Source organism: Nicotiana tabacum, unplaced genomic scaffold (assembly GCF_000715075.1).
Source record: "Nicotiana tabacum cultivar K326 unplaced genomic scaffold, ASM71507v2 Un00006, whole genome shotgun sequence".
NCBI lineage: Eukaryota > Viridiplantae > Streptophyta > Magnoliopsida > Solanales > Solanaceae > Nicotiana > Nicotiana tabacum.
In genome coordinates, this window is record NW_027438244.1 from 205,091 (window position 1) to 221,804 (window position 16,714).

The window sequence follows — 16,714 nt, forward strand, 5'->3', positions numbered from 1 at the left end:
AGAAGGGCATGATCCTAAACCTCCTTCCCTAGACATAACTATAAATAGAGAGCTCAATTATCATTATAAAGGGGAAATTTTCTGGCTAATTTACGCTACATTCTATACATCATTTTAATACAATTTTATTCTCTCACTTTTGATCTTGTCATTGTTGTGCCCGAAAACTTTGTTCCCGGATTCATTAGCTCTGTTGTTTCATCTACATTCTAAGGCTAAGTATTTCATATTTCATCAGCTATTTCATTGCTTTTTGGATCAAATTAATTCATTTGTCTAGAAACCATGAACAAATTTAACTATACCGTTTTTCGGGTAAATATAGTTATTATTATATATTAATTTAAGATTACGATAGGAAGCCATAAACTTAGACACCACATATGAAAATATACTGAGTTTGTTGTTGATATTGAACAAGAAAATCTTTTGTTAATGTTGTGATGTATAATAGAGAAGAGAACGAAACAAAAATAGAATTGGAGTCCTTAAAAAACACAACTTAAATACAAATAAAAAATAAAAATAAAACGTTGTAAACGACGCAAGATGAGAAAAATATTGTGTGGAATGTGGACTTAAAAGTGACGTTCAGTCCACCATCTAGACTTAAAGATTCCTTTGGTCAAGTTTTACACGTTTTTTTTTTAATTTAAATAAAATTATGCGGTGGCACATTCCTTTCCTCCTTTGACAAGTTTGTCTCGACCCGAGATATTTAGAGTCAGCACTGAAGATCCTATTTATCTGGGAAAAAGAAAAGAAAAGAAAAGAAAAGAAAACATGTTATTACTTTTTTAGAAATGTTTAAGCTGCATACTATAACAATATGTAAATATTTTTTATATTATTGTAAAAGTCAACTAATTACTTATTAGGAGTACGTTTAAGTGCTAGTGTAGAAGTAAAAAAATAGACTTTTTCTCTTAAGTAAAAAAATTGACCCTTTTTTTTTAGTAAAAATGTAGTGGTCCTTAAATCAGAGAATTAAAGCAATTCGAATGTAAAACGTTGTAACTTTTAAATGTTCCTGTATATAAATGCAAATTCTTTTCTGATTTTTTGGAGAAAACTGTGTTCAGTAATCTCATGCAGGCGTGTGTTTTTCTCTTAAAGCTTTCTAGACACTCCCTTAAATAATAAATAAAATATTGCGAATGGTAATCCAACCTTCAGTTTGTTGCATATTGTTTTAATATTAAATTTTCAGTTTGTATTTAAAAAATAATTCAATTATGTTTATATACTACAGAAAATAAAAACAAAACGCTGGAAAATGCTAATACGATTTTAGAAACAAAAATAGACTGTCATTTTAACAACTCACTGTGTAATATTTATGTGGCACCATATTTTTTGACCCACTTATAAAATAAAAGATCCATGATGTGTCATATGATGAAATTAAAGGCATTGGATGTTAGGTTGGGTAAAAAAAAAGTTTACTTTTTTTAAAGCGGTGCCACGTTTCTATTTATAAAGTAAGTTGTTGAAGTGAATAGTTACATGTAATGTAATACATGTGATAACCCTACTTGCATAATTTAATCTTTGCAGATAAAAGGTAAACTGAAAACCTACTTATCACTTAAATATAATTGACGATTCCTCTTTTGACAGGTCCACTTAATAATTCCTCGTTTTATCCCCAAAAAAAAAATCATGGTCAAATTTTTGATCCATTTTGCCATATAATATAGACAATATCTCCACTTTTATTAAATCTTGCATCAATCTAGTAACGGGTCAAATCCGATTGGGATTGAAACAAGCTAGATAAAACAGATGAAATATCCGATCCAATCATACTTAATACGATGGAATGACGGACACGTAAGTATTCATATCAACCATATCAATCATGGCTTCTTGAACCATATCAACCATGACTTCTTGAACATCAGTCTTTATCTTATTTTAATTTATATTGATTGTCCTAAATTACACATTTGTCACAGTACTATTTATACGAAAACAAGTTATTGACACAGCGAAACAAGTCGAATAAGCTATTGGTGGTTACACAAAAGATTTAGGCAAAGTAAGAATAAACTTTCTCAATATTTCATGCAGATAAACTCTGTATTACTATAGTTGTCTCTTTTATAGTATTTTAAAGGAAAGGGGGGCTGAGTGTTAGGAATAGTGGCGGAGGCATGACTTTTGCTAGATGGTTCAAAAAAGGAATAAGTTAAAATATTTAAAAAGATTGTAACTAGTGGGAAATGAACCAATGACCTCTTAATGATTTTGAACCTCCTTGACCACTAAGTCATGATTTTGAACTATGTGAAGAGGTTCAAAATATAATATATAGAGATAAAAATCAAACTTTTTCTTATATACACTATAATTTTTAGGCGAGGTTCGGATGAACACCCTTGAGCCGCCTAAATCCTCCCCTGGTTAGCAAGTAAATTAGTAAAACAAAAAGCAGCGCAAAGCAGTCACTTGTAGTCGTAGGAATTGGCTTGTAGCAGTAGAAAGTCAACTCTTACATAACTTTTTCTTTTCTTTGGATATACTTGAGAACTAATTAATTGGTTACAATTCTAGTTGCGGTTGAGAGAAATGTATGGGAGCTGAATGCTGTAAAATGTAAGTACATGCTACGGGATGCCAACAAATTATGGCAAATGTTATGGGTCGTATTTTTTGCAAATTTTCAAGACTTAGTAAATATATATCCACGACTTATTTCTTTACTATTTAATTTCTGGCTCATTTGAGAGGAAGAGGTTCAACCAAAGAAGATAAGATTTGTTGTCGAGTTTCTCGATCTTGAACACCAAATCCATCTCCGATTTGCTACATCCTCCTTAACATTTGCTTCCCTCATCTAACACAAGATAGATGAAGGCACATCACCTCTTTCCTGTTCAGCCTGTTAAGTATTGGAAATGTGAGAAAATCATAAATTCAAAAGAAAAGAAAATCATAAGGCAAGCTCTCAAACAAATTAAATTAATAATAAGGAATGATGTTATATGTGTTGGAAAAATTTCTAAGTAATTACTTACAGCTGAATGGCCAAGGTCGTTGCAAAGTCGGATTATAAGGGAGGAGTAGTGTATAAGGTCTTGTTCACTCTCCAGAAAATCTTAACTCCTGAGAAATCTAGAGCTAAACCAAGAATTACATGAATAGAGAGCACATTATCTCCTTATGATTTCCATCCTTTTTTATCTAAATATTCCCAAAATGATATAACCCTTTGAATCCAATTTAGCTTCCACAAGCAATGCTTTGTAAAAATCTGCCCACTAATTTCTTTTTGTTTCGTACGTGGCCATAAACTTCGTCCAGGGTGTTCAATTTGAAAAAGTAAATAATCTTTTTCCAATGAATGAGTGCACCGAATAAGAAAAAACTCTAATGGGTGCACCAACAATAAATTTTCCTTTTTAAAATCGAAATTCATTTACGGCCGGTCATTAATACTAACATGTCTTACGAAAAAAGAAAAATGTCAAACCAAAAAGTCATTTTAAACAAATAGAAAAGCAAAAAGATTCCAATTCAATTGAATATCATATTGAACATAAGGTTATGAATTTATATACTTGATATTAGGCTAAAAATTCATACTTTTTGTATGTAATTTGCCTTGCATTATGCCTCGATCTAGTTAACTTTGGTGTAAATATTTGTGACTCGAGCTTAATAATGGTATTTATATGTGTAGGAGTCAATTGGAAGTGATTTGACAATCTTGCATGTAAATTGAAGTAAAAATGGAAGAATTTGGAGGAAGTATGACTTTAATGCCCAAGTTGGCGCCAGGCACCAACCAAAATGGCAAGGGTAACAGAGCACAAAAGTAGAAAATGTTTGATGTTCAGGTTGGCGCCAGGCGCCAAGCGAGACGCCCAAGGACGGATTTCATCCCAATTTGGTTAGGACTTGGTAGTTTCGACCCTACACGCCCCCAACATGTATAAAAGGGATTCTAAACTATTTCTTAAGGGAGATACATTATTGGAGAGGCAAAAGGTTACGGGAACACTTGGAAGCAACGAATCACAAGAGTTTTTTTTCTTTCGTTCTTCCTTAATCTGTATTTTAATGCTTTCAATTATTATCATGATTGTTAGCATGACTATGAATAACTAATTTGTAAATTAGGGTTTTGATGGAACCTTTTGCACGATAAACTCTTGTTATGTTTTTATAGAATTGAGGTGTTAGATTTCCCTACTTATTCAACTACGTGTTTGTTGCTGTTGATTGAATGGCTATCAATTGACTGTGCCTATTTAGTGTGTATTGCTTGAGAGAGGGTACGTATTTAGGTAGTTGTCGAATAACATAACTCCTAACGTATGTGAGCGGTGAATTAGTGTCAGCTAGCGTAGTACGAGAGAATATGTCTAGTAAATTGTGGTAGTTTCTCGAGAGAGAACTACGTCACCCGAAGTACTCACGATCGGTAGAGAATAATTCGACGAAATTATAGAAGACGTAGCGGGAAGAATTCCTACAATTGGGGAAATCATAACTCTAGGCCTCCTTAATCTCTTCTCCAACCCTTAGTATCTCTAGTTATTAATCTATTACTTTAAATTGTGAGTTAATTAGTTAGACATAAGAATCTTAATATTTATAACTTAGGAATTGTCCGAGTTTATCTTCTTAGTGATAATAAATAGTTGTAGTTAAACCTTAGTTCTCTGTGGGATTCGACTCCGGACTCTTAAACCTAACAATTTTTGCAGCAACCGCTTAGTCCTTTTTATAAGGTATAGTTGGGCGTGTCAATACTCTATATCAAAAGAACGTGTTGTCTTTATGCTTCGAACCATCCGTACTCGAAAATTACTCAGTTACAAAAAAATTAATGTAAGTCATTATTAATGGATTAACTTTTTTCAAATTATACATTATCCAAAATACTTTTAAATTTATATTCAATAACCTTTCGAAATAGAGAGAATGCTAAATCCAAATTTGACTTTCTATTACCATGGAAAATCAATTATGCAGTTAATAACACTCTAGAACTCAATATGAAACTTTCCCATTAGATTGCTTGACTGTTATAGTGTATAGACAACAAGAATGGTGGGAAGATTTGAAAGAGTAGCGAGAATGAGAATTTTGCCATTAATTACTTCCCATTTGATTTTTTATGGTAAAAATAACTAAGAGAAAAAAGAAAAGCAAGAAAGCATAGTTTGGAGAGAGAGAGAGAGTTGGGCTAAAATGTTGGGGTTCTGTTGGGCTTAAATGATGCGTTTGGGTGTTGCTTTTTTCTTTTGTTGAGAAAAAACGTGTAGAAATGACACCATATAACCACTCTAAAGGACTGCTATTTAGCAATAAATCAATGTGTCCTGAATTTCAGTTTTCCAGTTTAATATTTCTGGACAAAAGTGTACCGAAATTAATATTCACTTGTAAGAGTAAGTAGATGATCATATTTCCAAATGTTTGGTTTATAGGTAGAAATCTTCCTTTCAGGACTTTGTTTTTTTTTTTAATAGTACTATGAAGTTTATTAGTCTGCATAGTGGAAAAAGGGACACAATATTTCTGGAAGACGTGGTTTGGGATAGTATCATTGTCACGACCCAATTTTACCTATAGGTCGTGATGGCGCCCAACACTATAGCTAGGCAAGTCAACTTAGTAATTCAAACATACATCAATTATTTTCAGAATAATTTTCTAAGTAATTTTTATTATTTTACTAGTAATATTAAAAAATATATAAAAGATACCGATTAATTTAAATTCAAGATAAATAATCAACTCTGAATTCTACCAATGTGTGTGCCAAGACCTGGTGTCACAAGTGTATGAGCATCTAGTAGATTATACAAAATCTCAAATACTGTCTGAAATAAAAATAGACAAAATGAAAATGCAAGGAGAGACACTAGTACTTGCAGAACGGCTCAGAAAGGCAGCTTACCACTATGCCCCTGGATAACGTGGGTGTAAGACGATAGGTCCCCCACTAGTACTTGCCTCAGGTCCTGCACAAAAACAGTGCAGCACGTGTAGTATGAGTACATAAACAACGTGTACCCAGTAAGTATCAAGCCTAATCTCGAAGTGGTAAAGACGAGATGGTCGACTTTAACTCTCACTATGGGTCAATAATAATAATTGAAATAAAACTGGAATATCTAAATCATCATGATTCATAGAATATAACAATAATTTATTTAACCAGCATAAGTAATTAAATTCCTTCAATTCCAATATATTTATCAATTAATCTCATTTACATGAATAACAATAATTCCTTAGCAAGCATGGATAATAATTCTTTAAGTTCCAAGGATTTCTAATTTGTTAATTAGCTTCACAAGCTACAATAAACTATCAAAGTATCGTGTAATTATTATTATTAGGCACGATTTCTGCCGAGGTCGTACGGCACGATCCATAGATGCATCTATCATGTCAAGGTTTTCGGTCCGCTCCACAAGAAAGGATGACAATTTTTTATGTACCTCCGAAAGAAGAGTATATTTATTATAAGATAAATTCGGGAGGAAGAACAATTTCTCTTAATAATTAATTAATTTAAACAGAAAATCAAGTATATGAGATTTCCATTCTTTAATATTTTTATCTAACAATTCGCAATATATATATATATATATATATACAAGTAATTCATGCTTTAAGTCTTAAACTACCCGGACTTTAGCATTAATAGTAGCTACGCACGGACTCTCGTCACCTCGTGCGTACGTAGCTCCCACAATTAGTAACAATTATTACTTTAATTACCTATGGGGTAATTTTCCGCTCACAAGATTAGATAAGAGATTTACCTTGTCTCAAAGTTTAGATTACCACGTCGCGTTAAATTCTCAATTTGATGCCGAAAAATCCGAAACTATCCAATGTTATGCAAAATAATTAATACATGTTCAATAATTCGAATTTAGGCTATTAAATATATTACCCAACCCAAAATAGTAAAATTCCTAAAATTCATCCCGGGCCCATGTGCCCGGATCCCGAAAATTCTCGGATGAAAACGTTACCTATAATCTCAAGAACTCAAATATATAATTTCTATTCAATTCCATAACCATTTTCGTGGTTAAAATCTTATTTTTATAAGAATTTAGGTTTTTCATCTAAACTTTTAATTTTTTAGATTTACTAGTTATAATGTACTCATAATCAATGTATTTAACTCAAGGTGTGTAGAATTAACTTACCTCAAAGTTGGTAGTTAAATTTCCCTCTCAAAAGCTCTGAAATCGCCCAAACATGGAAGACAAAGGAACAAAAATGGACCAAGCTTCGTCCGTTTTAAGGTTCTACCCAGACAGATTTTTCGCACCTGCGAAAGGTGTACTGTACCTGTGGCTTTCGCACCTACGGAAAAGCCTCACAAGTACAAGTTTCAATTAGTCGGCCCCTCTCGCATCTGTGCGAAATGCTTCGCACCTGCGCTTTCGTAGGTGCACAAAGACATCAGCATCTGCGGTCGACTGCCCCTTCCCTTTTCCACCTCTGCGCATACAACTCGGATCTGCGAGGGTCGCACCTGCGGCTAGCCAAGCGCATGTGCATTCTGACAATAGTTGGGAGCTTCGGCTTTGGCTCAAATTTCCAAAATTGGTTTGAGCCTCATCCGGCTAACACTCGGGGCCCCCCGGTGCCCCGCCCGAACATAACAACAGGTTTGAAATCATAAAACGGACTCGCTCGAACTCACGGAACGTGTAAAACAACATCAAATCTAAGAATCATACCCTAAACCAAATTGAATCAAACTTAGAAATTTTAAATTCTTCAAACTTACTCTGAATGTGCCGAAATATACTTATACTACTCGGAATGACACCAAATTTTGCGTGCAAGTCTTAAATCACTATACAGAGCTATTCCCAGACTCGAAATTCAAAACGGACCTCGATTACTCCAAAACCTATTCCAAACCAAATTTAAAGAACTTTAAACCTTCAAATAGTTGATTTTTACTATTAAGCGCCAAAACGCTCCCGAGTTATCCAAAACCTGATTCGAACATACGCCCAAGTCTGAAATAATCATACGAACCTATAGGAACCGTAAAATCTCAATTCCAGGGTCGTTTTCTCAAAATGTTGACCAAAGTCAAACTTGGCCTTTTAAAGCCAACTTACGGAAACAAGTGTTCCGATTTCAACTCAAACACTTCCAAATCCCGAATCAATCATTCCTGCAAGTCATAAATTATTAAAAACACATTCGGAAAGTTTTATTTTAGAAAAATGGGTTCTGAAAATTAAAATGACCGGTTGGATCATTACAATCATATTGGAATAATAGAAGTGGAGAATACAAGAATAATTGTGGAGATAATTTCATAACTTCTAAGAGCTTATATAGGTAAAAATGACTGATTAATTTACTTTAACAGTTGGATTCACGTCTTTCTATTACCATTTGTTCAATCTAAACTTTCGTACAAAGTGGAAGAAACCCTTTGTCGTGATGTATTTATTTATGCCTCCTTGCTCGATATTGAGCAGGGAAATTGTTTTGTAATGCCGTCATTTATAAGTAAAAGAGAGAGAAAAGAACAAAAATAGAATTGGAGTCCTTAATTCTAAAAATAAAAAACTTAAAATACAAAAAACGTTGTAAACGACGCAAGATGAGATAACTATTGTGTGGAATGTGGACTTGGAAGTGACAGTCAGTTCACCTTCTAGACTTAATGATTCCTTAGGTCAAGTTTTACACGTTTCTCTCGACTCTTTCGGACAAAACTGTGTTCATTCATTTCATGCGACGCCTGTTATTTTCTCTTAAAGTTTTCTAGACACTCGTTTAAATAAATAAAATCTTGCGGATATTGATCCAACTTTCAGGTTATTGCACAAAGCTTTAATATTAATTTTTCACTTTGTAATTAAAAAATAATTCAAATTATGTCTATATATTACAAAAACAAAAAAAAAACAAAAAACTAGAAAATGCCAATACGATTCCAAAAACAAACCATTTAAACAAATGATCACCTTACATAATATTTATATCACACCACATTTTTTGACCCACGTAAGAAAACAAAAGATCCATGATGTGCCATATGATGAACTAAAGGCATTGATGTTAGGTTGGGAAACAATTTGTTTTTGTATTTTTGTTAGAGCTGCCACATACATATTATGTAACGACCCGACCGGCCGTTTTGAGTTATAGCGCGTCGTTCGACGGTTTGAGGCCTTGAGTAGCTTCACTTCAGGTATTATGACTTGTACGCGTGGTCGGAATTTAATTTCGAAAAGTTCGGAATTGATTTGGAAAGAAAATTCTAATTTCGGAAGTCTTAAGTTGGAGGAATTGACTAAAGTGTGATTTTTGAGTAAACGGCCTCGGAATCGGGATTTGAAGGTTCCAACAGGTTCATATGATGATTTTGGACTTTGGCGTATGTCCGGATCGGGTTTTGGATGACCCGGGAGCTTTTCGGCGCCTATTGTGGCAGTTGGCATTTTAGAAAAATTTCATAAATATTGGGTTGAGGCATAGTTCAATGTTATCGATATCCGTTTGGGATTCCGAGTATGGAAATAGCTTCGTATGGTGATTCTGGTATTGGGCGTGTCCGTAAGTGGATTTGAAGGTCCGTAGGTCATTTCGGGGTCATTTGGCAAAAGTTATAAATTTGAAGGTTTTTGGAAAGTTTGACCGGGCATGGACTTTGTGATATCGGGGTCGGATTCTGATTCTGAAAGTTGAAGTAAATCCGTAATGTCAAATGTGACATGTGTGCGAAATATGAGGTCAATCAGACGTGATTTGAAAGGTTTTGGTATCGAATGTAAAAGTTTGAAGTTCTAAAGTTCATTAAGCTTGAATTGGGGTGCGATTCATGATTTCGATGTAGGTGTGATTTGAAGGCTCGACTAAGTCCGTATTGTATTTTAGGACTTTCTGGTATAATTGGTTGGGATCCCGAGGGCCTCGGGTGGATTCCGGAAGGTTAATGGATCAATTTTTAGACTTAAGAATTTCTGAAGCTTAATGCTTTTGGTGTAATCGCACCTGCGTAACTTTGGACGCAAGTGCGAGATCGCGGGTGCGGCGAATTGCTCGCAGAAGCGAGAATGGACTGGAGTTGGGGCAGCTGCAGAAACGGACTGGAGCAGCGCACCTGCGGGTGCGCAGGAGCGAGGCAGCTACCGCTAGTGCGTAAAAATGCGCAAATGCGCGAGAGCAGGTCGCACCTATAATGCCCATAGAAGCGAAAAGACTTTCGCAGGTGCGAGTTCTTGGCTGGGCAGTGAGGACCGCAGGAGCGGAATTTGGACTGCACCTGCAGAGCCGAAGAAGCGGTCAAATCACCGCAGGTGCGATAAACGCTGGTCAGTGCGTTCTCTTTAAATCGGAGGTCTGGCTCATTTTCACTTTATTTAGTCCATGGGAGCCGAATTTGGATCACTTTTGGAGTGCCATCTTCATCAACTATAATGGGGTAAGTGATTTCTTCACATTGTGAGTTAAATACGTAGTTTTTACATGGATTCAAGTATGAGAATTGATAGAAATTGTGAGATTTTTAAAAGAAACCTCAAAATTTATATTTTTGGATTTCGACCACGAATTAGGGCATGGGATTGAGAACAAATCATATATTTGAGTTTATGATGTTATGGGTAGTGGTTATCTTCGAATTTTTTCGGAATTCGGGCACGTGGGCCTGGAGGTGAATTTTAGGAATTCTTCAATTTGGATTGAAAAAATCACTTTAATAGGTAAGATGTGAACTCTTGAGCATGTATTGACTATTTTATATAACATTTGACTAGCTTTGATCGTTTGGCACCGAGTTGAGGATTTAAAGCACAATTTTGGACCGAAAAGTAAAATTTGAAACGAGGTAAGTCTCTTGTCTAACTCTGTGAGGGGGAAAATACCCCTAGGTGTTGTATGTTTATGTGTGCTACTTGTTGTGGGGGCTATGTATGCACAAAGTGACGAGAGCCCGTACGTAGCTACATTCATGTTATTGTCCAGGTATGCTTAGGTTCACATCATGATGTAGCTACATTATTTGAGCATTCTCTCGCCTATTAAATTCCTCTATTTTACATTCTACTTAAGACTAGACTTGCTATTGTAGAGACTTCACGAGTTCATGATTAGTCACCGAATAACTTTACTCCTCTTACAGCATGTTTCCGTGATATATATACTTCATTGAAAGGTTTTTGTTAAAGAAATTATAACTCACACGTTTATTCGTGAGTGGGGTCAAGGACCCGTCAAAGCTTCTTATTCTTATGGGATCGGGCCATTCGCCTCGGCAGGATTATGTATTTCACTCTTATGGGATCGTGTCGTTTGCCTTGGCAGGATTATGTATTTTGATCTTATGGGATCGGGCCAGTCGCCTCGGTAGGATTTATGTACCACACTCTTATGAAAGCGGGTCGTTCACCTCGGCAGTTTAATAGATGCATCTATGATTTGTGCCGTTTGACCCTCGACAGTGCACAGTTTAAATATTTATGTTGGATTGTGTCGTACACCTCGACATTTCCTACATCATAACCTCATGGAATCGTGCGTAATATTTGGCAAGAAGCCAGTGTATCTGTGAGTTTTCCTGATTTCAGTTATGACAATATATATATATATATATATATATATATATATATATATATATATATATATATATATATATATATATATATATATATATATATATATATATATATGCTCTGGTTAAGGAGGGAATTTCTAATGGAGAGCTTGAGTTCCTCGTAAAGAGGGGGATTTGTATCAAGTGATTTATACTTTTTTATCTCATTTTATTTACTCTACCTCATATTTATTCACTTTTTTACTGTACCTGATGTTATTGGACCAGGGTTAGGCTAGATACTTACTGGGTACACATTGATTACGTACTCATACTAGACTTGCTGTATATTTTTGTGCAGGTACATATGTGACTAGTGGCCTTGTGAGAGCAGAGGCGTGTATGCATGCAAGGACTTACGTGAGCTGCATTCCATATTACGACCCGCAACCGGCATAGCTTCCTTCAGAATATTTATATTTCTCCTGTCCAAATTTGTATTCCGTACAGATGTTGTATTTTATTTTACATTCCTAGTTGATGCTCATGCACTTGTGACATAGGGTTTTAGGGTGATTGTGGGTTGTTTTGTATTAAAGTTGGTAAGATTATTATTATTTACTATGTGAATTCTATCTTTTACTATTTAATTGAAGGAAAATATAACTTCAAGAATATTAAAATGAGAATTAAATGAAGTATCTATTTTGGGCTTCACGACCTTTAATGAATTTTGGGTCGTGACAACATGGTATCAGAGTACTAGGTTCACTTAGGCCTCACGAGTCCTGAGCAAGTCTAGTAGAGTCTTGCGGATCGGTATGGACACATTCGTATTTATCTTCGAGAGGCTATAGGGCTGTTAGGAGTACTTCCCTTCTTGATTCCTCATCGTGCGATTTGATTCCTTTGAAGATTATACCTTCATTCCCTTCCTACTCAATCTTATGCGACGTAAAGTGCTTGTTATCAATTGGGAATCGAAGAATTTTAATGGTACTGCAGACGTGGGGTAGGGTGTTTCCCTCTTGTGTATTCGAGCAATTAATATTGTCTTCTTGCGGAAGAGTGTTCTGTCATTACGACTTAGTAGCTATATTTCGGATAGTTTCGAGGCTATGCACATGTTGCTATGATGTTCATGAGTTATTATCTCACAATATTGTCGTAATGGTGGGATGCTTGTCTATGTGTCGGGGCAGTGAATGACTTGAAAGGAGGATTTCTCAGCGTATAATGTAGAGGTTCAGCGTTTAATCCCAGCAAAGGAAAGGTAATCGTAGTATGATTGTTCAGGTTTGGGGTTAATGGAGGGATGAGGCTTGATATTTTCGAGCGTGGTAGAGTTCTCAATTATGATGTGGTGTCAGCACCCTTGTTAAACGCGTTAAGGTTCACCGGTGTTATGGTCTTCTTCAATTCTCCTTTGGGGTAGGGTATTGTGGAATAGTGCCGGGGAAGCGGCTGTTAGAGATCGCGGTGTGAAGTGGTGCAGGATTGAATTGGTGTTCTTAGTGTTGATGGTTCGAGAAGGGTGATCTTCAGAGAGGACTTAAAGTTGGTAGCGATCTATTGGTTCAAGTGTTATAGAGACGGATTTTGATTTGGGCAACAACTGGGTAGCGGAGGATGAGGAAGGACATGTGGAAGGTGTCTTGTGGTGGTTAAATTTCTAGAAGGCCAAGTGTGAGAAGCGGAAGTCGAGTAGTTGCTTAAAGGAGAGGGTTTGACCAAAGTGGGAGAATGGCAGAGTATCATATGGGTTATGTGGTAGGATATCTACACACCTTGGGGAAAGTTTATAGTGATTTGGGATTTATGGTGGACAGTGATTAGGTTTACGGACTAATTTGGAATATTGGCTGCTATACTGTGGAAGGTTGGATAAGACAGAAAGGAGTTGCTTGATATGAAGAGGGATGCAATATGACTTCGGATTTGAAATGTATTATCTCACCTTTAGTTGATGTCAATGGGGAGTGAACTGACTTGTACAGCTGGTGAATGAGTAGGAGATCGGGATGGTTTACTGATTTCGTGGTGTTGACGGAGCTTCTACGAAGAATTCTACTAGCTATCTAGTAAGAGGTCAAATATGTGAATGTGGCTAGTGATTCAAAATGTTCACAAAATGTTTAACATGAGGATTTCGAGAAATTTGGCAGGTCGATTGTGCAGGCTCATGTCTATGGGGAAGGAGGAATATTAGTGGGTTCCGGGGTTATATAATTGTAGCTTCAAGCTAAGTGGGAGAGCCCCATCATCTACGATTGGATTGCATGGTTGCCTACTTGTGAGGTTTCTGGTTATCGGCATATTGGTGGGTTATTACGACTAAGGAAAGAAAACATCAGTGGTAATTTGAGCAAAGGATTGGAGGAATGTGTGTTATACTTGGGCCTTATCGTTTCATGTTCAGTTTTGAGAAGACTTAAGAGTTTCTGCTTCTGGTGGAAGTAATGTACAAGGGAAAAGAATTCAGTTGGGTGCTTCTTTGATAGGATGTTCACGTTCTCGCAGAGCGCTAGAGTTTGGCTTATACTCGGGACCAAGACAGAGTGGGTGACTCTCAACAGTGGTCCTAGTGGGTTCAAGAATTTGAGTACAGTGCCTAAGGACTTGGAATGTTCTATGTTATCATTGGGTAAGCGGTGCAGTACTGGAGGAAGGGAATAAGTAGCTCCAGATTCACGTAGGGTCTTACAGAATGGGTGTACCAGTTGGCTATGCTATTGAGTTCTTAAGGAGAATATGAGACGGTTCATGGGTATTGAGACGATGTGGTCTCGTGGATTGGGTTACTCGGGAGTGTTGATGGGTTTCGTTACGTTAATGAATGGAACTATTATTGTTTCTAAGGCAAGTTGAGAATAAATTGGAAGTTAAGGATCAAGGTTGCAGTTGATGTCGACAAGAATGTCAAGAGCTCGGATGAGTAGGGAAGAGTTCAGATGTTTAGAGTAAGCTGGTATTGTCTTTAGCATCACCTGAGATCAGTGTCATATGGAAGAGGCTTTGTGAATTGACTTGCAGATTTTTGACTCACTCTACATAATTAGAATGACTGGTGGTATGGATGTGCAGACCTTTCTACCTGAGCGGAATGGTCATGGGAGCATGCCCCACGGGGAGATTTGTATAAGTGTGACATGTCAGTCACTTGATTGTTAAGGATTGAGACCGAATGTGGAGGTCATGGTAATATCGCGAGTGTGAGAGTTTATGCATAAGAGGCATTCTATTCCTTGGGTTGTGGACCATGTGAGTTTGTTTCAGATTTGACGGCTATTCTTATGAGTCGTGAATAGGTCATTGTGGGTCCTTGAAGGGTTATTAGCCTAGTGCGGTACGATCATATTCGGCTTGATGTCCGTGGATGGATCTAAATGTGAATGCGGGCTCTATATCAGGCCGAATGTGTTCATTTCAGCATAGCATTGTTTTCGGAGGGGTCTTTGGGCCTTGGATAATATTTCTGTTGTCGGCCCTTCCGTGTAGTCTCTATTATGCCATGTGGGCTATTTGGCGGTTTACTTTCTTTACTACTATGATATTTCTCCCGTGAATCTCCGTTATTTGAATATGGAACATCATAACAACGAATAGGAATGAAACGACTATAGCTCCTATATAAACTACTGGGAAGATCATAGCAAAGAAGTCGAAATGTATTGAGATCCCGGATAGTTTGTTGTGTTATATGAGCAGGATGGATCTCGAGATACAGATCATGTATCGCACCTTAGTTGTGCTTGAGTTTTATAGCGCGTGACACTACCCGTCTCCCCAGGATTTGTATTATGCACTTGGCATGCTTATGGTTGATATTTGGGCATTTCGTGAGTATAAGCGTAACGGATCGATGTGTATTTTCTTTAGATTATTATGTGTGGATCGGGTGGGACACCGTTATGGATATGTTGGTTGGATTGGGTGGCATGCCGCCATGGATATGTTGTTTGGATCGGGTGGCACGTTGTCAAATATATCATGGTTGGATTGGGTTGCACACTACAACGGTATCATGTGTGGATCAGTTTGCACGCCGCAACAGTGTGATATTGAGTACAGTTTCCCACACATATTATTGTGTGTTTTGCTTCTCGTTTCCTGAGGAAGGTTCATAACATCTTTTCGGTTGTTTAAATTAGTTACGTGGGTTGAGTAGATCTTTCCAGAGTTCGTTTCCTTATGTATCACATTCGAGTTTGTAGCTTGTTGGCACATTGTGGCATCATATGAGACTTTTGGCAGTGTTGAGGTGGCCTATTGCCTGAGCAGCTTATACTGGGTGAGACGAGATTATTGGACCTAGGATCAATGCGATCAGATTTTTATGAAACATATTAAAGAGTAAATATTATTATTCAGTCCAGGATGAGGTAATGGTTAAAGTCGAGAGGAGAGACTCCATAAATTGTGATTCGGTAGGTGGTTATGAGTTCTTCATGTCTTCTCTGCCATGGCAGCATTGAGAGAGTTAAAGCAAGGCTTGATTGGTCGTGAAGTACACTACGAGCTTCGGTTAGTAGTTATTTTAGCTGTTGTGCTTTGGAAAGATTGCCTTGGGCAAATGAGTTACACGGTGCATGGTAAGAATTCAGTAAGGGTATACAATCGTGTTGGGTGCAGTGTGTAGTGATTGATGCGGTGTTCGTATGTTAGAAACAGGCCAGGTGGAGAATTCCGGATGCTGAAATTTTGCACTAAGGCTTATTTGACTAAATAAAAGGGAGAATCTTCATATTGACTCGAGCTAATGTGCCTAACTGGGTTGTGGTGGCACGGATAGGTGCATGAGTTGTTGAACAGTGATTGCAGACAACTCCAGTGCAGTTCTTAGCACGTTCAAGAACGAACGCATGTTTAAGTGGGAGAGAATTCGTTTTGAGATTTAGCACGTCGTTCGGCAGTTTGAGGCCTTGAGTAGCTTCACTTCAGGTATTATGACTTTGTACGCGTAGTCGGAATTTAATTTCACGAAGTTCGGAGTTGATTTGGAAAGCAAATTCTAATTTCGGAAGCCTTAAGTTGGAGGAATTGACTAAAGTGTGATTTTTGAGTAAACGAACTCGGAATCGGGATTTGAAGGTTCCAACAGGTTTGTATGATGATTTTGAACTTGGGTGTATGTCCGGATCAGGTTTTAATTAACCCGGAAGCGTT

General features: G+C 36.8%; 1 protein-coding gene across 1 annotated transcript in view; it reads right to left on the bottom strand.

The window, feature by feature from the left end:
- Positions 1 to 2,721: 2,721 nt before the first annotated feature.
- The window catches only part of LOC107765628 (alpha-farnesene synthase-like), a 202,426-nt gene continuing 188,433 nt past the window's right edge, over positions 2,722 to 16,714 (bottom strand). Inside the window, exons 11-12 of the mRNA XM_075248633.1 lie at positions 2,869 to 2,884; positions 2,722 to 2,808 (exon numbers count right to left, since the gene is read on the bottom strand). Of these exons, the coding sequence (XP_075104734.1) occupies positions 2,722 to 2,808; positions 2,869 to 2,884 (103 nt within the window). The remainder of the gene's footprint in view (positions 2,809 to 2,868; positions 2,885 to 16,714) is intronic.